The sequence below is a fragment of the Calonectris borealis genome, chromosome 12 (genome assembly GCF_964195595.1).
Source record: "Calonectris borealis chromosome 12, bCalBor7.hap1.2, whole genome shotgun sequence".
Classification (NCBI taxonomy): domain Eukaryota; kingdom Metazoa; phylum Chordata; class Aves; order Procellariiformes; family Procellariidae; genus Calonectris; species Calonectris borealis.
In genome coordinates this window covers 15,060,687-15,087,311 of record NC_134323.1, presented here as the reverse complement: position 1 = coordinate 15,087,311, position 26,625 = coordinate 15,060,687, and the positions used below count along the sequence as shown (strand labels likewise).

The window sequence follows — 26,625 nt, the reverse complement described above, 5'->3', positions numbered from 1 at the left end:
ATACCAAGCACATGGCTCTTAAAAAACACATAGAAAAAAGTTACATGAATGTTAGGCAATTCAAATCTTGCCACAGAAAATGAAGCTGAGAATATTTAACTTCCAAATGCCAATTTATTGATTACAAGATAGTTGTTTTGGTGTTGGTTTTTTGGGTGTTTTTTGTTTTGTTATAAAAGACAAACAAACCACAGCCTTACAAATACCCAAAGCAACGAGGAAAAAGCCCCCAATAATCTATGTACGCTTGTGATAATATTCACTTTAAGGGTTACCTGGAGAGTTTTACATTTGATAAATACTTTTTCTTTCCTTTTCCTGCTCTTGTCTACAAGAGATTTGACAATAACTGAATTTTTAAGCTTGTGTGGAGAAACACTGGAAAAGCAGTCCCTTACCATCAAAGAGATGGGGGAGTTGCTTGATGGAAGAAGCTCTTCCAAGAAATCTGCATGAGAAAAAATTAGAATAGCAGCTAATTGAAATCAAGGAGAATACAAGGTACTACATTTGTGAAAGGCGGGCCACAAGTGGTCTGCAAAGATAACACAGATTTCAATAGCTTCTTTGACTGCAGATGATAGCTAAATGAATGAATACAGAATATGAGATCAATAGAAAGCCTCCAAGTTTTGTTTTGGTCGTCTGCCCGCCCCCCCTGCCTCCCCAGAAATAATTCCTGATTTGGATCTCATTGTATTCAATAGTGAGTATATTTCTTTGCTAAGTATACTTCCAAACCTTATTTATTCTGCCTGGAATCTTACTGCCAAACTCATTTCTTCTCAACTCCCTGTGGCTAAAGCTCTTCTGGCCTGATTCTCTTCTAGAAGTGACACTTTATATTGATAGCCCAAGCAAGAAGAGTCATCATCAAACTGGCTGTGTCATTCAGCCCCGGGGTGCAATGCCGAGAGTGATCACACATCCTGAATAGCAGCAATTCACTCGGAGCTTTGCACAAACCAGAGATAACCTTTTATTTGTCTTCCTGCAAGCAAGGTAACATTACCGTCATCTAAATATTAATACATGGACATCACGTACATTACTCCACAATCTGAATGTATCGCCATAGGAATTGAATGAGGATCACCACACCATTGCAAAGCAAAAATTAATTTTTCTTCCCATTCTGCTGATGGGAAAACAGAGTCACAGAAATATAGAGACCCAATATTCAAGAACAAACTGAGTAGCTGAAGGTCCGAATGACAGCTGCTCCAGGCCACCAAGAAGCCAAACCCAAAATACCAGCCTTATCCTTGTAGCTGCATATATTTTTTCACCTGTATTTTTTTGAACAAGAATAATGATTCAGTGACACTCACTTCAACCATTCACCTGCATATTACTGAAAAGTTGATTTAGGAAACAAATACAGGTTTGGGAAACGACCAATGCAGTATTTTTTCTGAACATTTCCTGACCAAAATGCTTCAATGTTATTTTACATTCAAAACCTTTTTATGCCCATATATGCATTAATTTCATTCTTTTAAAGTATTTAACTTTTTAGTATGGTCAAAATGTAAACAAAATGTTTCCTTCTAAATTAATTTCATTTGTTATCATATTAGGGCTTTCTTTTTCATATAATATAAATACTATGCCTAAACATTTTTTGATATTCCAAAAATTTGTATTTGGAGTGACACAAAAGTATCTTTTCTCCCCAACTTTTCAAAACTGCGCATGAAATGAAAATTTGTTACTCATCTCAGAAGCAGCACTTGAGTTCTAGGAGAATTAAATTCTTGTTTGCTTTAAAAGCAAAACCATTCCTGCTGCCTACACAAATCTTCCAATAAACCTTTACTTCCAACAAAAATAAAGCAATTTCATTCCCTTTGCTTATCGTAATTTAATTATTTTCCTTATTAGAACCAGCTTTATTTTAATGTTTTAGTGTTTTATGCTATGACTCATTCTGCAGATATCAGAACAGCTTTCTGCCATGCCTTTACTTCTGCAGCATCACAAACATAATTAAAACATATTTGCTGTGATTATATTTCAGCATATACAGATCAACATATATTTTGCTCTTAGGTATAGAATCCCTATTGTTCACATAATTACTATGAAGAAATAATGCAAATGAGCCTGCTGGAGACAATTATTGGACTTTCTTTTTAACTTTATAATGTTATAAACAAGAATTGGCATTCCACTCAGGGGTGGACAGCAAACACTCATTTTATTGAATGCTTTAAAGACTTCGAATTAACAAAAGCTAAGCGACCATTGTAATCCTTCATCTAGTACGTGTTAATATCTCTAAAATCAGATCTTAGATTGTGCTCTAGAATTATACAGATCAAGATATCTCCGATTAGTATATCTTAATGAACACAATTAAGTATTGTGCTTCTGTGATAAAGGACATGACATCTATGACTTGGCAGCTGCCTGCACAATTTGAATAAGTAATCACAGCAGGAGGAGTTAAGACTGGAGTAAAATCCACATTTATAGTACCTGCTGAGACCACTTCTTAACTTGTGTAGGATTTAGCAAGACCTTTAAATTATTCAAACTTTTTTTGTAGTTTGCAATGAAAGTCATTGAACTATATCACAGGATAATAAACATCCACATATTATGTTCTCCTAAATTAGTTTCCTCTCATTCCCAGTGACAGAATTCCCTTCCAATTACTTAGAAATCCACGATCAACACGAGAAATCTCGCCCGTGAAGACAATCATTTCCCCTCAGTAAACAATCTCTATTATTCACATACACATGTTGTCATGGTCCAAAAGAACACGGAGGCACGAGGCACTGCAGAAGTCTACCTCTGAAATGGATGGGCACAATCGACTCCTGCCACTAGCACAACTGACAGTATTCAGAGACAGGAAAGTGACAGGGTCATCCCACAGCGTCAAAGCCTCAGATGTTCAGTCAAACCAAACTCTCAATTTTTGCTTTCTCCCCCTTTTTTTCCCCCCTAGTGTGCCTTTTCTTTACATTATTTGGGGTACTGTGCATAAAGGAATATCCTGCTGCTTTATCTAATACCCATCTAAAATTTTTGTCGAGTGCGCTGCTGACTAGGACGTGCAAACCATCTACACCAAAGGAAAAGATGACAGGGGCCATTCTAGATGAATGATCCCTTAGACAGGGTCACCACTGGTGCCATCTGATTGATCTATAAGGCACTACAGGCAGTCCCCTGCACTTAAGTCTCTTTCCTCTGCTCTCACCAGCCCAGGCTGAGTCCACAAATACTACAGGGGATCCAATTGCTTATTTTTTCCAGGGATCGGAAAGTTACATTTTCAAAACATATTCTCATCTTATATAGGATATCATTATGAGGAAAGCCAAGTTTTCATAAAGAGCAAATATCATATAGGAGCCTGATAAACTTAACCTAAGGCAAAAGATGCATAAGCATGCCTGAAAGCTGATGGACTGAGTTTTGGGAAAGGAAAAGACATGATTAGACCTGGTATCTTCTTAGTTCTTCAACAGTCTCTTCCTAATAATTTCTTCCTGCTTATCTTTCATGGATCCTAACTTGGCCAAAGGATTTTGGAATACAAGTTTTGACACACAAACTCAATCATACCTGTGCACAGCCCTTTCTGTTATTGCTTCGAGTATATTTTACTAGCAAATGAATTAGGCTGAGTCTGCTCTGGCTTTTGGAAACCTCCAGTCCTAATTTTTGAGGCTCTTTTTGAAATGATATATTTGTGATGCAGTCCATATTTTTGCCCTTTCAAAAAGTGCAATCAAAAGAAAGTATACCAACTCTCCTCTGAATGTGCCATGATGCCTAGCAAAAGTACAAACTATCAAAAATGGAGTTACAAACAAAACCAAACCCAAGGTAAAAAAAAAAAGTCATTTTTATCTATGCTGCACTAGCAGTCTCTCCCATCATTTCAAATGCAGAAATGTACTTCGATATCTCGTTATGCTATGCAGTAGCCAATTTTTGTCTATCCCTATGCTGAACAGAAATCCAATGTTATGATTATTCCATTCTAAGAATCTCCCCAAATGCCTGTATTGACGAAGTTGCTCTTTGATGCTAAATTTTGATTTATATTTTAGTGATTTCTTTATTTTAAGCAAGGGAATGGGGGAAGAACTCAAATTATATTTGTTCACATGGAAAGAAAAAGCATTTTTGAGAAAACTAAAATGAAACTTCAAGAGCTTTGATATGTTTCTTTCTTTTAGTGCCTCCTTGTATTATAAAAATGGAAAGGAATTTTTGCTTGATGCATATCTAAACTCCTTCAAGTTCTGTGATACGTGAGTTTGAATTAAGTTAGCGTTATTTTTGAAAGGCTAAGCGCAACCATAGTTTAGCTCTGTTCAACCAAGCAGTGTCTGTGCTTTGAACTGACAGAAGCCTTTAAGTGCAAAAGCTTAGATAAGCTGTTAAAGATGAAACCAGCCACATCTGCAGTTACTTAGATCCAATTCAATTCAGCCCTATCATATCACAAATCTCAGATATTCTTGCACATTTTAAAACAGTATTACTGTGGGGTAGTAAATAATAAGCTTGCCCAGATAATGAGATCTCAAACAAAAAGAGAAAAAAACAGAAGATTTTTTCTTCATTCCTGCTCCCCCAGAATATAAGTTGTTACCACCACAATAAATTCGTTATTGTGAATTAAAAATCCCAAACAATTTTACTGAGTTATTAATTAGAAATTTCCCCTTTAACATGGAAAGAGCTTTCCATTCCCAACATAAAATTAACCAGAACAGAAGAGCAATGTATTTTATACATTACCTTGTTGTTACATTTACATTTGGCTAAGATTAAGAAGTTTGGCTGACTTGCACTGTACATACAGGAAGAAAAGCAACAGTGGCATTACCCTGCATTCAGTCCTCCCTATACTAGGAACTCAGATGAAATATGGGATGTAGGCTACCACAAATTAGAGTTTACTTCCCAGGAAAAAAACAGATTGTTGGGTCCTGTTCCCCCACCCCTGAATTTGAAGGTCATTGGAATTAAATACACTGGTCAGATACCTTCTTTAAGAGAGATAAAAAGCTCTCTGTGCACAGTACCAGAAAATAAGTGGAATAGGAAATGCTACATCTGTGCCACCTGAGGATTCCCAAATACCAGGGCAATCAGGACAGAAATGAATCCACACCACCATACTGGCCCATGGTGGCCAAATCAGTTGAGTAAATGTCTTTTAGCAATCTGTCTGGCATAACATAGTCCAGCTGCATTTTACCCTCCTTGCGGGCACAAATGAACAATATAAGCTCCAGATGTAATTGGCCCTGCCGTGCCCTTACCAAAGTCAATGCAACTCTGCAGTGCCAACAAGTTTTGTGACAGCTTTTAATTAAAACAAATAAACAATGAGATTAAAATGTAAATTACAAAAAAAACCATTCAGGTAATTCCATGTTGGTTAAACTTTTTTCTACGTGGCCACCGAAAGCACACAGGCAATTTAGTATTTCAAACTGATTTTGCAAATAGATTAGCTACTAATGTAAAATTGTTAAACAAATCATTTCAGGACAAAACCATTCTGGGATACAGTTACGGGAAGAGGTCACATATGCAAAACTAAGCTTTGCCCAATTGATTTCTAATTATAAAATCAGAGGCTCTAGAGTTTGTGGTTAATAGTCCTTCCCTTTAGCCTGAAAAAATAAACTTACAGCATGCGCTCACACACAAATAGACATACACATAAAACGCTTCTCATTGTTTTAGTAAGCAAGTATGTGTCCTGGCACTGTTCAGCTAAGAATGAATCAGACGATGCCTCACTGAAGGCCATCTATGGAATTAAGTCTACAATGCCTCACTGATGGCCAGCTGTGATACAGCAAATTGTTCCTTATAATAAAGCGACAATAATGTCTGTTTGGGGAAAAAAAAAAAAGGCAGATTCTACAAGGGCTGAATAAATTTAAATGCCAATATTGTATAATTACATAATTTTATGTTTCCCTTTGTAAAAAGATAGTGGCTAAAAAATTTCATCTATTTAATTCATTCATTCTTCAGCACCAAGTGTAGACTGCCAGGACATCTGAGTCTCTTGTCTCATTTCATCTTTGCATGAAATTGGACAATTCTCGGGATGAAAAAAAGCCAAATAATACAGTTCTACTTATTAAGTGTGCTCAACATAAGGATGTTTTCTGAGTACATTCTGCACCTTCATCATAGACTAAAGTGGTATGAAGGTGAGTATACTTTGTCTGTAATAGAAACAAATTAGGAAAATATTTAGTTAATATACGATGTGCCAGAGCATGCGATTCACAGGTCTACCTGTCTATTGTATACAACAGTTGTATTCAGTGCACATGCATTGCATTTTAGAAATTGATGATTTCTTCTGAGTTCATAATTTTGTAATGATAAAATGCTAGCACATTCACAGACATTGTGAGTCTTTTTCTTTGGGAATCTAAATTCTGTGCTGTGCTGCGTGATTACTCAAATAATAAATTACTACTCCTCATGACAAGAAGAGAAGAATTGTGATCTATATAACTTGTCATCTCCATCACTGATATTTACAAATGAATGCATCTAATGATTTGGCTGCTAGAAATTTCATCCTGTAATATTTGCTAAAACTTAGTCATCTTCATTATTTTTCTCTCTACAGCAGTAAAAAAATTCACAAGAAAATTACTTTTTTTAAAAAATATATATTTTCTTAATAAATTATTACTTTCATTTCTGGGCTTGATTTTCTGCTTCATTATTCCACTTGCACATCTATGAGTGTCAGCAGAGCAGAGACGACATTTCTTGAACAAACAGGTCTTTCCATGCTTTGGTCCAGTCCCCTTATCACCCATTCAAAGTTACACAATGTAATCTGGAAAACAGTGCCACGAATTCAAGTAACAGGTTTTTAATCATGTATTGCTAGTAGACCAGCTTGCAAGCCAGCAGTCAAATTTTGTGGTGGCATCACCCACAGATGTTTCACAGAAAGTGAGACACAGGTAGTTGTCAACCCACTGTGAATCAATTTATTCATTCTCACCAACTCTCCAGTCAATTCCATCCTTCAAGGTGCAAATTAGAAATACAGACGTATTCTCTGAAAAGCTTTCCAGATTCAGGTTTTTGAAAGCAAGTTAAGAGCCTGTTGGCTCTCATCCAGTGTATCAGTTTAATATCAGTATCAGTTTAACACTGGAGGAATACTTTTGCAGAAAGCCACATCCCCAACTTTGAAGTGAACTTTGCAAACACGTATTTATATCAGTTATTATGTCTCTGCAGACCTAAAGTCCTAACACTTCATAGCCACAGTCAAAACCTGGCAAAACACCTTTCGACTTTCAGCCACTTCTACCACAAGTGGCAAGCGTAAAGCTCTAAGACTACGCCATTGTCTTAAACTACGTTTGACATTGTTAGTACCAGGGACCAGAATTTGGAGGGCAGCAACTACCGAAGACATGAGAAGGAACTTTAGTACTTTTTAGCTATGTAGAACAGTGAGATGTCTTGCACTAATTCAAGATATATTCCATCTACAATGACCTGGAATAGAAGGTAAAAGGAAACTGGAAGCTGAGTCAACAAACTATAAAATAAAGTCATTACAGGTCTGTGAAGTGATGAGATGAACACCAACAAAGGATAAACAATGGTATGTTACATCTGTTGCATACGCTCTAAGCACTGCTGAGGGGAACTGTGTTTTTGTAATTTGTTTGTATTTGCTGTGAGAACTTGCACAAGTCAACAAATAAACAAAACAATAAAAGTCTGTCAGGTCTTCTACTACCCTAATATTGAAAGATTTTTTTTCCTAACATTGCAGAGTGATATGAATAATGGTGCAATATTAGTTTGACCGATAGAAGGTAGATCGAATTTACTTGCCTAATTATGCCTCACTTTGGCCTAACTGAAGAACGGGCACCTAACCCAGCAGGCCGCTCTACTGTTCTGGGTAACCAGTTGCAACATTAGTTTCTCTTGATAATGTATTCCAGAGGATGAAAGTAGAAGACTATCTAGGTAAGAAGCAGCAATGAAAATGTTTCATTCACAATATACTTGCTACCCTTTTTTATTTAGCTAGGACTGCTTGAAGCAAAATATTTAATTCTAGCTCGGAGATAGTGCTAAAATTTTTATTAATATGCATTGCTCTTTCTTTTTAAACCTTACAAAATTGAATCTAAAATACTACTACTCTGGCTTCTGAAATATGATTATAGCTGAGAAAGTATGATTTTCTACCACTCACAATGGCAATGCTATCTCCTTATTTTCATATTCATTTCATTTATTTTAATATGCATATAATAACGATCCATAGATACATAAATGTAAATACCAGAGAATCCATTTTAATCAGGACACATGGAAAAAAAAAAGTATAGAAACGTAGAGACAAAGCAGTACTTCAGAGAAGTGAGAAGTCATACACATATATAATTTACGTGTTTATTATTGCCAGCGAATCCTTGACTTGCTCTTGCAAATAGCCATAGGATAGTGACTCAACAAGGGTGAACATCAGCCAAATCCAACCAAAGGAGGAAAAACACTGCATACATTTTTAATTTTGTTTATGGCAAGAAAATGAACAGTCTACTCTGCCCAAGACTCTTTCAAGAGTATTAAGAATACATGCTACAAAGGCTTTAGGATGCTCCATGAACGACTCTTTCCTTTCAAGCTACAGAAAAGCTTGCAATGGACTCTTCTGTCTCTAGGGGAACTTTTAAAGCCTAAACAGAATTTCAATAACATTTTGCAGATAGTATGAAATTGTTGCTATAAATCTAACTGCAGATGCACGGATTATATTTAATCCATATTTTTAAAACAAAGAAGTAAAAAAATCAGTTTTGAAGGGGTAAGCTTTTATCCAAATTAATAGGGCAGTGCATGCAGCTGGTTGACTTACAGCTAATGTGGTACTTTTCAGAGCTTTTTACACACTTTGCTGATTGTTTGCTCAAGGCATATGGTTTGAATGAGCTGGGCAGTGCACAGTACAGCTGGCAGACTAGATATCAAAATCTGGCAATAAGCCTTAGAGTCATATGTGACTAGGTACCAAATTTGCCTGAATTTTGTGTTACAATTTCTACCGTATCAGTGTAAATTTGAAGTTACTTCAGATTCTACTACAGTAGATGCCATTGCTTCCAATCTTGCAGCAATTAGATGTAGCTGACCCATGTTGTGGAGGAATGGTCTTAAAAGGGCAAAGGCTTTTTTCTAGGGCAAAATAATTATGAAAAACTTTTATTAAACAAACCCAGTGTTTTCAAAATGGACAAGTATCGTTTTCTCTAGTGCACAGATTGGGAAACGGACAGGTGCTGTTCCAAATACACATTCATTTCAATCAAGCAAAGCAGTTTTTGGCAGCTTGTCCTGTTTTCACTATTACCTCCTAAGTCAATGGTTTCAGCCTCAGCTCCGACATTCATGAAGGTCTAACAAAACTCTCCAGCAGTATCTGAATACAATTTTTGTATTAATTTAATAAATGAAGCATCATTTTTAGACTCTCAGCATAATAAACTCTCATTTGCACTGAGTAGATTCATAAATTCATGCTGTTAAAAACTGTTTTCATCAGAAATGGGCCAGCCTCCCATGGTGTCCATTCATATTCCAGTTCTGAACTGCAGGAGGGTGTTTGCCAGCCACAAGTGTTCAGTTATTATTACAGAGCTTCCTTTATTGCTGCTTGAAAAGCCAATATAGATACTAAGAGCGACTCTCTCATCTCAGGGTACATACAACTGCGTATTTCTGAGTATATATTCACAGTTTTTCAGTGAAGTGCATCACATTTTTATGCCACATGAGCTCAATGTAATGAATTAAGATGAATACTAAGAGAAATAGAGAAGCAAGTTCCCTGCTACAGACCTGCATGGCTATGTAAAAGTACTTTGTAATAAAATGTGTGTTGTAATGCAAATGCTTCACTGAACTCAAAGAGCATTTCAAGAACAATGGACCTTTTCCAGCAAAATAAATAAAACAGCACATAGCCTCTGTTTGTCTCAAATATTATTCTCTTAAGTTTAGAAAGAAACAAATTTTCAGAAACTCCTATTTCCAACAGTAGAATTCTCATAAATTTGTGAGGTTGACTAATATATCTTAAATAACAATGAATAGCTGGACATTTTTGTGAAAATATATTTCAGTAAAAATAAAAATTAATTCCTTTGAAATCTTCCTTTTTGCTATCCCCACAATCCTTTCTTCCCACTCCCTAACTGGTCCTGATGATAATAATATTGAACATGGCGTCAGCATAGATATGCTATACTTGAACAAATTGAAAGTAAATAGTAAAGGATTTTTAAATTTTTTTTACATCTCTCAAACTTCAGTTTCCTTATCAACATAAAGGAATATATATAGAGAGAAAAATAAGTATGAGGAGAAAAGGTTGCATATTCCTATAGTAGAAGTACCGCCACTACGTTCTTGAACCTTTTGAAGATGACCCCATGAATCATGAATAAAATGTGCAAAGGACACTGTTTTACAGGACAAAAAGATTCAAACACAATAAAAATGTCAAAGTGATTTTTGTGGAAGTTCATTTCAGTAGGAGTGAAGCACAATACAACTGAAAAGATGTACAGTACCATTTCTATAACAGCAAATAATACAATATGCCTGTACAAATTCATGGAGAAGCTCTTTAGAAAGATGGCATGGCATATGTTGTGACACATGTAAGTGAGCATGCCACACCTCTGACTTTACTGCTGGGGCCTTTAAAGTGCATGTACTTCAAGGTTGATTTTTCATTATTTTTAAATTGTATTTTTAAAACTGAATACATTATCCAGCCCTAAGACTTGACAAAATATACAAATATGCATTCCTTTACCTGCAGGGCCTGATTTACAGACACGCTCAAAGTATACGTAAGCTTCACAAGAGCAATGGAAACACAATAATATTTAAAGCAGCTACATACAAAATAGACTGAAGTATAGTTCAAAGAACACTGAGAGGAAAGTAAGGAATGTTAGAGGTCATCTCACCTACAAAGAAGAAGTGTCATCAGAGGATTACAAAATTTTATTTCCTAAGCAACTCTCAGGTCAATTAGCTACCAGGTCCATTTCAGGTCAATTATCTAGCATTAATACAGACATCAGCAGATGGCTTCTTAGATTCACAAAGAGACTTAGAAATCTACCAGCAGCTTTAGGCAACTATATCTAAACTCTCTCTCCAGCCTGAAAACAACTAAATGTCTTTTTCCAGGTTTGTGCGAAAGCTGACAGCCGTCAGTTTGCATATATTTCAGCCTTCCACCTCTCTTGGATGTAAAAATAGACACACCCTCTCACAGAGGGCCTGATTTATAGAACCACACAGCTAACTTTCGGAGAACACAGGAAACATGCTGACAATTTCCTCATCCCGCATTTTACTCATATAATTTGGCAGGTATTTGAAAATCCTCTCCCCCAAGACCAGCACACTGAACAGCAGCTTTCACCCCTCTTAATTCTCTTCCCCTAGGTTATTACCATTTCTCTTTATCCCTGTTCTTTATTTTGTTCATTGATGTTTTATTTTTCGTGCAAAGGGAAGAACTTTAAGAGAAGACCCACCTCGGACTATCAAGACCCCTTGAAAGAAGGCCCCCTCTCTTCTGGAGGAGGAATACTGGCCTGAGCTATGAGCCTAACGCAGGAAAGGATCTATACTGGCTCCACGTTAGAGGTACTTTCGGCCTGGGCTGAAATTCCAAGCAGAGACGGGTGATCTAAGTTTGTTCTATCAGCAAATGAACTCAACAGGTTATCAAAACTATTAGCCAAGTTACCTCATCTCCAGTGCTGTTTTAACTCAGGTTAAAAAAATGTAACTTTTATATTGAGGGCTTTTGTTCTTTCTTTCTTTTTTCTAAATCATACTTGCACCAGATTTAAAAAGCCAATTACTTAATATCCCATTTTTAATAATGTTTTCACAGTAAATTAAGACAATGATTAACAAACAACTCACTAAACAAATTATCTTGGAACTCAAGTATTATAATTGGAAGAACTCAGTGGATATTTTCATGGTAATGCAAAATGGAAAATCTTGGCCAAACAACATAAAAAACCAAATTCCAATTTGTCCAATTACCAAGCTTTACATATGATAGCCATGGAATAAATAATCTGGCCAACTGAAAATGGAATTTAAAAATAATCCAAAAGTTGATTTTGGACAATGAGCATTATTCACACCACAAAATTCTTAATTACCAACATAAGCCTACTATTACATTTAAATATGCAACTAATGTCAAGCCAAACTTTTAAACCAGAACAGGGGAAAAAAAAAAGTCTTCACTGAGAGATCTAGCGTCTCCTTTAAAATAAGCATTGTGAAAATGGCAGCTATCTTGCTGGGTTACACACTCCCAGAATCCTGGTAAATTGTTTACAGCTGGAAAGTCTGTACTTTCAGTATCATCTTTCTCTGGGTTCTGTATTCATGAGAACCCTTGATACTCAAATGAGTGAAAATAGAAATGAGAATGTTCAGTTCCACAACAAAAGTAGAGACTGAAAGGTTTCATTGCAGGTCTACCATATATTAGCCTTGAAAGTGTCTGCTCTGCCTGAAACCAGTCCTTGGCTTTGTATCTGAGGTTCTGTATGGCTTTCATTGTCTCCCACTTCAGCATGATTTATGTCAGAAGGTTTGGATTAAATTAACTGTTCTACAGTGTACTGCAACCAAGATGATTCTAAAGACATGCTGATTTCTTTCTTCCCCCCCCCGCCATACATTTATTTTGCTCAACCTAATAAGATAAAACCTGTATCAAGATGTGGTTTTGAGTCCTAAGTGGGAAAAATATAGAATCATTTTGAAAGGCAGTAATCTCCTGCTATAAGCCAGTGTTTAAATAATATATTAGACATATCTATATATACACACACCAAGACACATACGCATACACTTAGACTAATACATATATTCCCCTGCAGTTCTGTATTAATCAAATGGAATACCCTGTAGTAGAAATACGGTACTAATAACTCAAAATAGCACTTCTGTTCAAGTTGCCTTGCACAAGCTTATTTGAGTTCTAATCATGTGCTGAAATTCTCTCTTTTAATGCCTAGGTCTATTTGAAGGTTAGCTTTTGGTCCCATGGAGATAAAGGAAAATGTGCCAACATTTGAGAGATTTGATTACCTGTATAAAATTATGCTTGCTCATTTTTCCTAGGCAAGATACTCTTGGGTAAAGTTATATTAAAGAGGGAATAGACATAGTGTACATCCAAAGAAAATATTTTCCAATTATGTTTCACAAGATGCAGAAAATATTACTTGTGATAGAGGATTATGAATGAGATAATTACTGAGAGCCTAATGTACCTAAAGCTACAATAAAGGAGAGAGAAAAACATTAATAAGTGGTTATTGACTGTTCTTCCTGCTCTTTGTAATAAAAGGCCAGAACAGTACCAAGGACAAACCTTTCCACAGTTTTGCTGTGATACATTATATACAAGAATACCTTTCCTACTTAGATGGCCCATCATTAGTTCCTATAAATGAAACCATATCGGCTTTTATTTAACACCCAAACCACTTTATGCCTCTCAAAACAAGCTTAAGAAGAAATTTTTCATATTAAGAGTCAATTGAAAATAACAGAGATTTAGAAATACATAGGATGAATGTTTTCTCTTTTAAATTATTTCATTTCACACATTCCTAGTGAGCAAGCTGCACTTCCAAAAGAATCCAGGTAAGGTACAGAATGACAAAAGACACTGACTTTTAGAAATTAAAGTATGTCTCATTATCAATTTTTGATTCTCCAATGAAATAAACCACTCAATTATTTCTGAGAAGCCCTAGCAAAGAATATTTGAGCTTCCACATCCAGTATTTCAATACAGGTGTGATCAATAGGGAAGTTTATTAAAAAAGGATTTTAAGTAGCTGCAGCTCTTTTCCTGCTGCAGAGCAGAAGTTGGTACACCCCGCACGATTAACTTTGGCACTTTTTTTTTTTTCAATTTCGGCTCACAATACTGCTGCATCAAGTGTGAAGGTACAGTCACTGCAGAAAAGGTTAACAGTATTTCTAAAAGAAAGACAAAGGGCATGAACATTACAAGGGTCAATCTACATGGAGAGGAAGCTGTGTGAGTGCTGTGGCTTTCTTATGCTCCTACACTTACTTAATTCCAGAAAGAGCGGTTTCACTAATGAAACACATACCCTACCAATTATTGTGGTCCCCTCTTCTTAACAGGAATCTTTTTAATATTCCCTTAGATACACGTACCAACCTGTGCATGCGCACAACACACGCACACCAGTTTTCATCTCAGTGTAGTCATTGCTCTTTCTTTTATCTCCCTGCCTCCACCAGACACCGCATAAACTGCATCTAAGGCTGCACATTAAGACAGTCTTAATGCCTAGTGATTTTACTAACCAAATTTGGAAGGAATTTGACCTATTGGATCTGAAGCAATTCAAGGTATCTGGAAGGCTGGACCCCTCAAAATTATTTTTATCAACTAAAAGCAATACTGCAAAGCATACAGCTTCACAAAGCAGAAATTCAGGCTCTGTAACAGAACATATCATGGGACATAATAAGGACAAGCAATTTATAAATTAAGTGGCTGAGAAAAGAATAAATTAAGGATTAACTATTACTGGATTATTGGTCTCTCTGAGAATTCCCAAATGAATGATCCTGAGAGATTTCTTTTGATAGCGTCTCATGGGGACAGTGAAACACATGAGTGCCTGAAGACTGTATCATGGTTATTACAGCAGGAAGGTCACCAGGAAAAGAGATTCCTGAGGTCAGTCACTTTGTCCTACACCGGCCTAGATCCTCCTGTGTTGCGGAGGTTCTCAGAACTAAATACAAAGTGGACTACCAGATGAGTCAGTATTTGTATTCTTCCAGGCTGACAACCCGCCTTCCTAAAGTGCCGTCAGAGCTTTCCTCTCACAAAGAAACTACCCTTGGACACCGAGCCTGAAGACAAAATGGAGCCACATTTGCCTGTTTTAGCGTGGGGAAAATATCTCTTATGGTTTCCAGTCTTTCTGCAATTTGCAGAATTTACAAATGTATTCCTGATTCTGCATAGGAGATGTCAGTTGGAATAAATATCGACTCAGTCATACTATGGTTTTTTTCCACTTTACAAGTATGAAACACATACATTTCATAACACATTCAAAGCACTGCAGTGAACTTATTGTCTCAGAGTGGGCCTCCAATCTGACTAGTAGAGCAAAATTTTGCTTTACTATCTATCAGGCTTTGTCCCATAGAGAATTGTCTATTACAGTATTTGTGCAGAATGCATTTGATTTAGATAGAAATATTTACTCTCAAAAAGTTCCCTTAAAAATCCAAATATTTCTTTACGCACATATATTGCTCAATCCCTCGCATTCTTTTGCTTATTAGTAATTTGCAGTAACTAGCTGGTGGTCTTCTGGAGTGACAGAATTTAGATCAATTACAAAATGATTACTTAATGGGATGATCAGTACAGTTGCCTTCTACACAGAACGAGAAGCCTAATTCTGCCTAACAATTTGGAGTGTTTGTAATTTTCTTTATTTAGTTTTGAGGTATGATAACTCCACCGTGTCAGTAAGCCTTATGTTCAATATATTTAAGTGTACATATATTTGTTGTTATACCACATTTAAGTTATTAATAAATTGCATAAGACACATCTCTTACAGAATGTCCCACGCACTTGAAAAGTAATCACATGGTTTCTTAAACTTCCCGATAATATTCGGTCTTTACACCTTGCGATATCATTGCTGGCTAGTGGGAGACAGCACTGTCTATAGAAATTACCAGAGAATCAGAAAGCTTGTCCCCTGGCAATGGACTTGAGACATAATTGTGGACATTGAAAATTACCTCTCTGCCCACACCATCTTTCTGTGTTCATATTTTCTTCCTTAGTTACAGTCTGCATATCCTATTCAAACAGTAACAGCTTTGCAGCAGAAATTGTCTCCTACTCAACAAAATGGATCAAAATTTTAGCTAAGGCTTCTTAATACAAATGGCAGTATTAACAGCTTTCACATTTACTGATATTTGGTGTACCATTCCTCATTTGCTGTAGTTTCATTTATAAAAATGCCCTCCATGTATGGTTTGAGAGTATGTACAATGTTTTAAAAATTCGCACAACAAAGAAGTCCATGCTCAGATTGCCTTAAAAAAACCTCATGTCTTAAATCTCAATCCTGTCTGTAAATCTTTTTGTGCCAAGAAAAATCCTGGTATATGCTTTAAATGATTTAAATAACGTCTGTTTATTCATACAAAAACTCAATAAAAGTTAAAAATCCTTGTATATTTAGATCAGCACCTGCTCTCAGTTAATCAAATATTCTAACAAGTATGTGGAATATCCAACAAAATAATCAAGACCCATTAATTAGCAGAAATAAATTAACAAATTTGAAATATTACGTTGGCATTAAGTCTTGTTTCAGATGATTTTGCATGAAGAAAGAAACACAAACGTTTTGCCTCCGGACATTGTATTTTCTTGTCTGTATGTCAAGACAATAGGAATTGCAAAGTGTGCCAGTGGACTACATTAAATGCTTTAGACTGTATAATAATTAGAGAACAGGTTGCCTGCAAACCAGACAAATTCAAAAAAAAAAAAAGGAGGAGTGAAAAGGGAATAGCAAGTATGTAATTGTATTTAGAAAACTTATTCTGTAAAAATATGGTAGATTTTCATTAAGCTATTTGAGTTGAGTAATATCAGGTTCTGAGCCTTTTGCATCATTCTTTAACATACAGGATCATGTCACATCAATTATGTTGCAGATTATCCCAAATTAATTAAAAAATAAGGTGTTTTTTTCCATTCACTTTAATATCCTGACTTCTTAGCTTGGGTGTGTAACATGTCATAGCTCTTAATGATGCTTGTAGCTTGATGACCCTAGAAAATAATGTGATAGAAGAGCTATGGTTCGGTTCAACTCCTCTATCCTCTGTGTACTTCACGTCTGGATGCCCACCGCCAGTTCTGCATATACTAAAATTCACCTTTTCTCACTCGGTAACAATGCTGCTATTGTATGCAAGCAGTTCTTTCAGCAAGGGAAAATAAATTAGATAATACGGTTTCTGGATTTAAACCAGCAGATGACTAGGGCACTCTGAACTGCTAAGAAATATCTTTCATGGGTTCTGCCTACAACCGGGCTCTTTGCCTCCAATGATCCCCTGTGAGTCAGTCTTTTATTTCACTACATTCCCCCTCATTGAGGCGACCTAACAGCAACACGCAGCACATCCAGTTGAACCACAAACCCTCAGCTTTGCTTCTATTCACCAGGGGCTGGGTGCATAACAGTTATTGAGCTCAGACCCTGAAACAAGAAAAGGGATTTCTTAAGTTGCTCCTAATGATTCCTCCGGTTAATTCAGGAATTGATAGTCTCCAGGGAGACCTACACTTACTTTTTCTTAGCTGCTGGCATGACTACTGTAAAATAAAGGCTTTGAAAGAAATTATGGAAGAGGAATCTTTACACTAATAGAGAGTCCTCAGGAAAAAGGAAAGTTATATATTACTCTATATCACTACAGGTGTTCCTCAGGGATCACCAAAAGGCTACTCAGATACATAAATATTTGCTTAAATATCATTAGGAAAATTATCTACATTTATTTTCAATGCCACATGCCCTACACATTACTTTCAAATAATAGTTACCTTTAAACACTACCTAAAATACTTATTGCCGCAAATTATTTCTGTAATGAAGCTGACTGCTTCACATCCAGACTAAATTGCACAGCATCAACATCCCCGGCTTTGTCCAAAAAAACCCATCAAAAACCAAACAAAAGACCCTCAGCTGTGAAGCCCTTGGTCTGTTGCACAACACAATGTTATGCCTTCCCTTTACTTGTTTCACTTTACTAAAATAGGGAAAGAAATCAACTTTTAAAATAGGACTTTGAAGAAACAAAATTTATGCAAACTCTTTCCCATTATTTTCACATGCAAACTAATTTTTCTTGTGATTACTGTAAGTGTATATACACCCTAAAAATACAGAGCTGTCCACCAGCAAGAAAGCCAGCCTTTCTCAGGTGTAATTCAGTTCATGAGGTATCACCCACTTCAGCTCCAGAGCTCTTACTGGAAGCCTGCAAACACTAAAGGAATTAGTCCCAAAGCACTTCTCATTTTAATGCAAAATTATTTTTAAGGTTTTCATTACATGAATCCTTTGCAAATCGAGGAACATCATATCAGGACCTGAAAACAATAAATACACCCTTTCACTTTACTGGTCGAAAGGCAACATGTTCTGTCACTTTTGGGAAGTCACTATCTGATAGCTTTTCAGTGATGTATGGGAAATATGTTTGTCAAGTTCAGAAAGAACAAACTTTTAGCAAAAACTACCATCACAATTGGCACTAATTGGTAGTTAAATTGACAACTGGAACTGAAGCATCCTGACAGCACCAGAGGTGGGCCCTGCAGGTAGACATTGAAAACCATTTACTAAAGCAATGTTGGAAAGACTAAACGATCATAGGGCATCTGCAGAATATCATGTGGAAGGCTCTACTTAATTTTTCATATTGTCACTTCAGCATTCTGCATGCATACTTGGAAAACATTTCAATTCATTGAGAAAAAGATAAAGTGTTTAGATCGATATATTGAACAAAAGTACACGAGCTTCTAATTCTTCAAAAACAAAAAAAATTCTCAGTGTTAGCTACTTGTTTTCAGAAGATGAGAAATCTTTCTGTCTTTAGAAAAACATGACAAGTAAATTTAAGCGAATAATGTTAGAGTAACATCAGGGGATACAAATACCTAAGCACACACAGTGTAATCATGTCTACCATATATACCGCTGTTTTTTTAAGGGAAACAAACAAACAAACCAACCAAACAAACTAAACCCCTCCCCCAAAAGCTAAACAAAAAACCCAACCCAACTCTTTGAAGTTATTCTACACTTACTGTCAATAAAGTCTAAAATTTAAGATACAAATCCCATCATAGAAGTGTTCCTACTTTAGTAAAGAAAATATATACAGCCTAGAAGGTGCCTGGTGTTTTGCAGGTTGACCCTTTACTATGCAGGATTCATAAGTAACTTGACATTATAATGCATTCCTTTAAGTGCTTTCCACATTAGTGGCACTGCTGGTATGTGCCACTTTTTTACTCTATTGCTTTAATAGTGTAAGGCAGAAATAGAGGAGGCATCTGATGAAAAGCCTCTTTGAAGTTATTACCAGTCCAGTTGTATTAGCTGACATACAAGTGTTTTAAGCTGTGACTGTACTTAAATTGTGTTTATATCATGCCCCCAGACTGGAGATGAGGGAGCATGAAAGTGTTCAACCTTACTCAGTGATACTCCCAGCAATATACAGAAATGAGATTTTAGAGCCTGAAGATACGTCTTTTTTGTTAACTCTAAGAGAAATCAGTGACATGATTTTTACACTGTATTAGAAAATGTAAACACTGTTGGCTCACTTCAGTCAAACTGTCCTTGTTTAAATTCATACATTCCAAGAAGAAATTTATTGGAACTTGTACTTAGTCAGAAAGAAACAGATGAAATTCGTGCAGACTCTGGAATATTTGTTTAAAGACCACTACTTTTATCAGGCTTCTATAAAATTTATTGTCTTTGCAGCAATATTTAATTAAGAAGGTTTTTTCTTGGAGCTACTTATACTCCTGCTTACTAAGCTGATTTACACCATGTAAACTGGACCATTCTATTAAGTAAACAGTCATCGCTTCTCCTTCAGAAGCACACAAAAGGCAGGGGGAATTAGTATTTTCCATAAAGAATACAGTAGAAAAATAAATGATACATTTCAGCTTCTGGGAGTTTATTAAACATAAGTAGGAAAATTAGTGTATAATTATGGTTGCAAAACAACAACAAAAATCTAGGGCTCAGAAAGGAATGTTGACTTTGCAACATTTCAGATATTGAATATTTTATGGCATGCATTTAAATCACAGATAACAAAACATACAAGTGTATGTTAGAAGGAAAAGAGGATAATCTATATAATATGGTGTTCTGATTTCTGTTGTTCTAACTGTGAACACTTTAACAATGAATTAATGTAGGACCATGTTATACCCTATGAAAGCTGTGCTAGGGCTATATTACACTTATATTTCACAATTATTTCTTCCTTTCAAGGAAACAGCATGTAATTCATCCCTAAAGTAATGAGAGCCTTAGTTATATACATTTCTGGTTTGTAACACTTGTGTACAACAGTATTTTCAGGCAGCCATTATAATCACAAGCTCAATGCAGGAATAAAAAGGAAAACGTATGGAAAGAACTTGTTTAATTAAAACCTTGTTTACTTTGCACATACGTATCACTTGTACTTCAACAGAACTATTTATAATTTTAAACAAGTAAGATTTTATCATTTTCTTGTTAAGAGATAAAATGTATGTTGGCAATGAAATCAAAGATTGCATAAAGCATGTATAATGTAGAACATACAGCTTGAAGCTATTTATAAGTGCTCTCTGCATTTCCAGGTTCGGTTTTTACAGTAGCACAGCCTGAAGCACTTAACTGTGAAAACATGATGACTCTCTACTGCTCCTCCTACAGGAAAATTAGGAAAATTATTTCTCCTCTAAAGGCCTGAACGTAAGTCCCATACATCAAGGGAAAAACCTCCATTGCTCTAAAAAGCAAAAGTTGCCTAGCTCCCTCATCCTGCAAGCCATACAAAAAATATGTGCATTTAACAGAGTGAAAAGACACATACCATGTAAGTCAGAAGAAAGGAAGAAAAACTCCGCAGTCACAGATAAAAAATGTCTACCTGAGATTCCATTGCACTAAAAAGTTGACCTGGCCACGTTCTTTCTCAGCCTGTTTGGTTTCCTCCCCCATCCAGGCTTTTCAGAACAACTTCTCAAGAGCTCGCACAGCTCTTCTACCGACCACACGCCACAGACATGACAAAGCAGCGGTGCATGTGACACAGGCGCTGGTCTTCCCTAGCCAGCTCATCTTACAAATCTCTCATCACAGAGACTCTGTCCAAAACATGCAATATATTATTACTTTGGGACTGGAAATAGGTAAATTCAAAAAAGTCTGGGGAAGGTTCTGGGGGAAACCGGGGAGTACTGCCAGAGGAGTGATATCACCGAAACAGCACTGATCTGACCGTTAGTGTTTTTTTCTGTCTGGACCTAACTGTTGATTCATTTAGTAGTAAGTCAGGGAATATTAAAAAAGAATAATAATAATAATAAAAAAGAACTTTTGTCACCTTCTTTTGTTCTCTCCATGCATTGTACTTACAAACCACAACTGTTAACACATTAACCATGCCAGGTTTTTGCTTAAAAATGTCTATTAAACCAGGTCCTATCCCATTTAAAACATCACAAATAACAGGTTCCATAAAACAGGAGCCACAATGATATACCCAAAACCTAGTTTCCTAATGCTTTTTAACTCTATTATCTATTTCATTGTGAATTCGGTGGCTGTCTCCTGTGAAAGAACAGTGGCATTTGCTACACCACAGATTTCACAGCACATCTGCCATGGTGCTGTAAATGCATGCAGAGGAGACTGAGAAAATGCAGCAGTATATATCAAGTAAAAGTTTTATCTAACTAATCAAGTCCACAGGGACAGCATGCAGTGTCACAAGACATATCACTCTACACTTGAATGAGGTTGTCAGCCACTGGGAGGCCTGCAAACTGCTGACAGCAATATGCAATATATGAAGCCTTCTAAAGTAGACGCAGTAGCTTTGTAAAGTACATACCTGTTTCTATGGATGAAGCAAAAAAAAAAAGAGAAAAAAAAAGAAATGAAGTATGAAAGGGTATTTGTAAATCTATCTTTCTGTATTGTATTGCTGTGAACAAAACCAAACTCTTTTGAAGTATGTCACACGAACATGAAAAAGGTTACTTTGTAGGCTTCTCAAAATGCATATATACATTTCTACATGTACAGATCAAAACAATATGGAATTTATTACAATACCACGTGTTAAAATAAATGCAATATTAATACAGACAAAAAAGAAAAACTAGAATGTAGCATTTTACAAAGAAATCTCATAAATTCAGAAATCACCCTAAGAGATAAGTATTTGTTCACTTTTTCACAGATGTGTGGACTCAGGTAGAGCTGCTTATTTTATTTGAGCTTGATCCTACTGAATATGACCAAAATTGACATTAAAAGTGCATATTGTTCAAACTCATTTTAAGAAGTTCAAGAATGAAAGCAAAAGATTTTCTCTTGTCCTTTACTCGAGTCATGGAAGAAAACCACCACGCTTTAAGAAAGAAGTCACATGAAATCCTCCTATTAGTCTCACCCGAGATTCTATCATTTATTAGAGCAAATACATTGGGAATGCATTTATTAATATATATTCATGCAGAATAGCAATGAATAAGTACCTTTGAAGAGTGTGCAGTTGTATTGCAACACTTAAAATTCTGAAGGGTCTTCATGCCTAGAAGCTGTTTCTCCTGGAAAAACTGAGCAGCCTAATAAAAGATATTATGTATCTCTGTAAATCCTGTCTTGCTAAACTTTCTCTGTACTTCAGAAAATTTGGTATGAGATCTTTTTAACTAACAGAATGCATGCATAGACTCTATATTCAGGCTTTTATTTAGAAAGTTATTTGTATTCTGTTTATATTTATTATAATTAATCTCAATTTTCTGTTTTATTTTGCTGATGTACTTTTCAATTCCGTTAGAATCACATGCTTCTACTCCGTGCCTTTCTACTCACTGACATGAAAAACATTATTTAAGTATCAATATTATTCTGAGCAGTTCTTAAGAGCTGAATTTTCAGTAGGCTTTAAAGGTATATTTGAGAACATACATCAAATTCTGCTTGTGTGTCTATTATTTCTGTTTGTGCTAAAACTTATTTTTGTATTTACTATCTAGAGCACCTAATTATATGTTTGTACAAATCATACATGTCTATCAAAAGTACCATATGCACTCTGCAATAGCGTAGAAAGAGACAAAAACTGCAACCAAACCTACATAATTAAATTTGCTTAAAAAATGTTCCCTTGGAAGCAATTAACTGTCAAATAATAAATTTGTTTGGAGATTATACTAGTACTTTGAACATGTAAAAAGCACATACAAGCAACACTGCCTTTATAATGGCACAAAAGCACATCTATGTCCAGAAAATGCAGCAAATAGGTGGCATATGTGTTTGGTACCATTCTCTCCACAACATTAAGCCACCCTACGTTAATTCACTATATTGTATTTTACAGAATGTTCTTCATTCAAAGTCTGGCAAAAAAAAAAAAAAAAAAAAAAGAAAATCAAGGTAAGTCATAGAGCAGAAAAACAGTTGATAAAGAAAGTCATGAAGGATGGAGGAGATACCTCAAGTGTGCAGATCCTTTGGCAGGGGGCAAAATTGAGAGGTTGGAGGAACAGCATAAGTAGAAAAGAGATGAGGAGGAACTAGGTAAGTGCAAATCTACTGAGAGTTCTGAAAAGGAGGTTATTTTTAAATTGCAACGGATAAGAAACCAATGAGGGTGACAGAGGACAAACCATATCCCAACTTCATGGGGAAGGAGAGCATTTTGCTTGTGACATTCTGTACGCCTTTAAGTTTTGGGAAGGATTGCCAAGAACTATAATTGAGGGAGTTGCTGTTTTTTTATAGCCAGGAAGGATTAAGAGCAGCTCTGAAAGAAGTGGAGTACCTCTGTTCCCACTGACTACAGCAGAGTTTGAAAGCGCCCATAGTAATCGTAAACCTTAGGAAAGAAAAATAAGTCAGAAATCCAGATAATTTTTCTGGAAAGAGTGAAAAAATACAGACAAGAATTACAAGAATATTTTAAGCCATTTTCATGAATAAATCAAGGATTTCTCCCTATGGGAGCAAATGTCACTTTTTGCTTGTTTCCTTCTATTTCATGCACTGTTTTAATTATGCAGCAGTCTCAACAAATAGATTGTCACAGCATTTTAGAGTAGCTAATTCTATTCAAAATGCCAGCAGAAGATGGGATAATGTCTTTATTGGTTTGACTTAGTTTAACCCACCCACTTCTATTCACTAATGACTTGAACAATTCAGGATATTACATCCACCAAAAAAACCTAATATTGTAGAAATATTAAGACTTGGATAGACTCTGAAAATCAAAGTACTACAAAATACAAACTCAGGATTCTCCCCAGCTATGCAAAAGCAACCTAAAATAATTTTAAAAGCTTGACAAAAATATTCTAAAAAGAATGGGTTGGATAAAATATTTTAAGATCTGAAATAAGGATATCCCTATCTCACTGATATTGAGATATGTTACTAACCACAGAAAAACAAATGAGAACAGATATATAACACTGGATATAAATTAACACAGCGCTCAAAAGTCACTGGATATGAAGCTCATTACACCTTCTGACCTTAAGTTTCGACTGAAAAGTGGCTACACTAGAGAAAATTTAGGAATGCACTTGATCTGTGTTCTCTTCAATAATAGATATAGCTATTGACAGTCCCTGTATTATACTATATGCTATTCATTTACCCAGAGAGTTTCCAAAGTTATCATGAAATTAACTAATATCCGTAATTTCTGTTCTCTAGATTTTTTTACTCAATTTCAGTAGCCAGGTAATATGACAATAACGTACCCAGTTATTCAAAGAGAACTGAACTGTAGTGATAAACAATCAAGGTATTTACAACTACTCGCTATAGGCTAAACATGCATTTAGGAACAGATAATTCTTTTCCAAGAATAATTCTAAAGCTAATTCGTTCCTGGTGAATGCAGATGGCCCATGATCTCTTTTTAGAGAAAGTACAAGGCTGATTCACTGACTGGGGGTAATACACTGAGCTACAGAATAAGCTAATACATGGCAACAATCAAAGGTTTAAGGAAACAGGCAAGCTAGGACACATAGAAAAACATGATAATTTTCCTTGTGTTATCTTCCTAACTTGGAAAGTAAATTACAAAATCCGTGGCAATAATGTTATTTCATATGTGTGCATATCAGGACCTCCCTATAAACTAGTACCTTGTAATTTGCTGTATATACCGCACTTCCCTTTTTGGTTTTGTTTTTAAAAATTCTCAGAGCATAAAAATAACTTCTGTGTAATCAGGATGAGGATAGAAAATGACCTATAGGTGTAACAAGCTTTTTGAATGAATGAATACGAACATATTTTGAATGAACAGGAACATACTACAAAAAGCTGCTTTGGTGAAAATCTTCAATTGACAGAGGTGAAGAGTGGTGACTAATGATATTAAAGAAAGGATGTGTACATGCTTGTGTATTTTCGTCAAATAGAATATGTATAATTTTGTTGTAAATAGCAGGTTAGCTAACTAGGAAACCATATCCTTAAAATGAAGTACATTTAAAGCACAAATGTGTGGATATTAGAGAATTTCAGAATAACAGAGTACCTCAAATTTGAATTTCTTAGCCTGAAGACCTTCGCATGCTATACATTTACATACTCAGAGAAAAAAAACAAATCTTGCCTTACCCGGCCAACTAGTATTGGTTCAGGTCCAGAAAATTCTTCTAATACAAACATTTGATTCCAAACCCAGCCTCTCTTGGAACGGTTCAAAACTCTTTGTTCTTCAGTTAGCCTTTTTAGTCCTGTGCTGGATCCACTTGGTAGTACTTGAGATTGATTCATTGGAGCCATATAAATGGAAGGAAGGACAGTAATCCATAATATTATTAATGGAGTCCATGTATCCATAAGCATTTCCGTTAGTCTTTCTGGCATTGTACCACAAGCTACGCAAATCACCACAGAAATGAAATTATTATTTTGCTTTCCTCCAGACTGTAGCAATCCAATTCATCATGCAGTACAGAACATTTACTTACAGCTCCTCCATGTGTTTACAGCACAGTCAACGTAAAAATAGTTTAGATTATAAAAACATGATCCATTGAGTTTTCCAGTCATTAAAGATTCCTGGTGGGTGAAAAAAAAAAAGGTCAAATCAGTGACTAAAGAGCTTAGGAAAGCACTCTGAAAGATCTTATTTACTTTTACATCATAAACAAGCTGTATTAGGTTTTAAATTTGTAGTACATAATATTAGTGCATATTAAATAGGTTAAAAAAATACATTAAGTGATTCTGTGAATTCCCTTCATTGCCTGAAATAGTGAGAGAAGACCCAGATAAATGATTACACACACTCAGGAAAACATTTTACTTGCAGTTTATCTTAGACTCTGAAGAAGATCCTGGCCTTCTTGCTAGCCTGTACTTTTTATGTAGTCAACTATAAACACTCAGCATGTCAAATAATAAAAGTCAAACAAAATAATGTTCTTGCATACAGACTTACCCTCCTTTCCTCCACAAGAAAAGAAACCCCAAAACTTCTTGTAAGTGTACAAGGCTCCAGCAGTACATTCTCATTTCAGTAATCATCTAGCTGCAGCAGCATAGAGCTCAGCAAAACCTTCACAGCCCAGCAGAGGAATAGGACTGGTAAGTCCACTGTGAAATCCATGAT

At 35.8% G+C, this 26,625-nt stretch overlaps 1 protein-coding gene across 1 annotated transcript in view; it reads right to left on the bottom strand.

Annotated features, from left to right (window-relative positions):
- CDH8 (cadherin 8) overlaps window positions 1-26,072 on the bottom strand; it is a 140,556-nt gene extending 114,484 nt beyond the window's left edge. Inside the window, exon 1 of the mRNA XM_075161449.1 lies at window positions 25,626-26,072. Coding sequence (XP_075017550.1) covers window positions 25,626-25,877 — 252 coding nt within the window. The 5' untranslated portion in view covers window positions 25,878-26,072. The remainder of the gene's footprint in view (window positions 1-25,625) is intronic.
- Window positions 26,073-26,625: the final 553 nt, after the last annotated feature.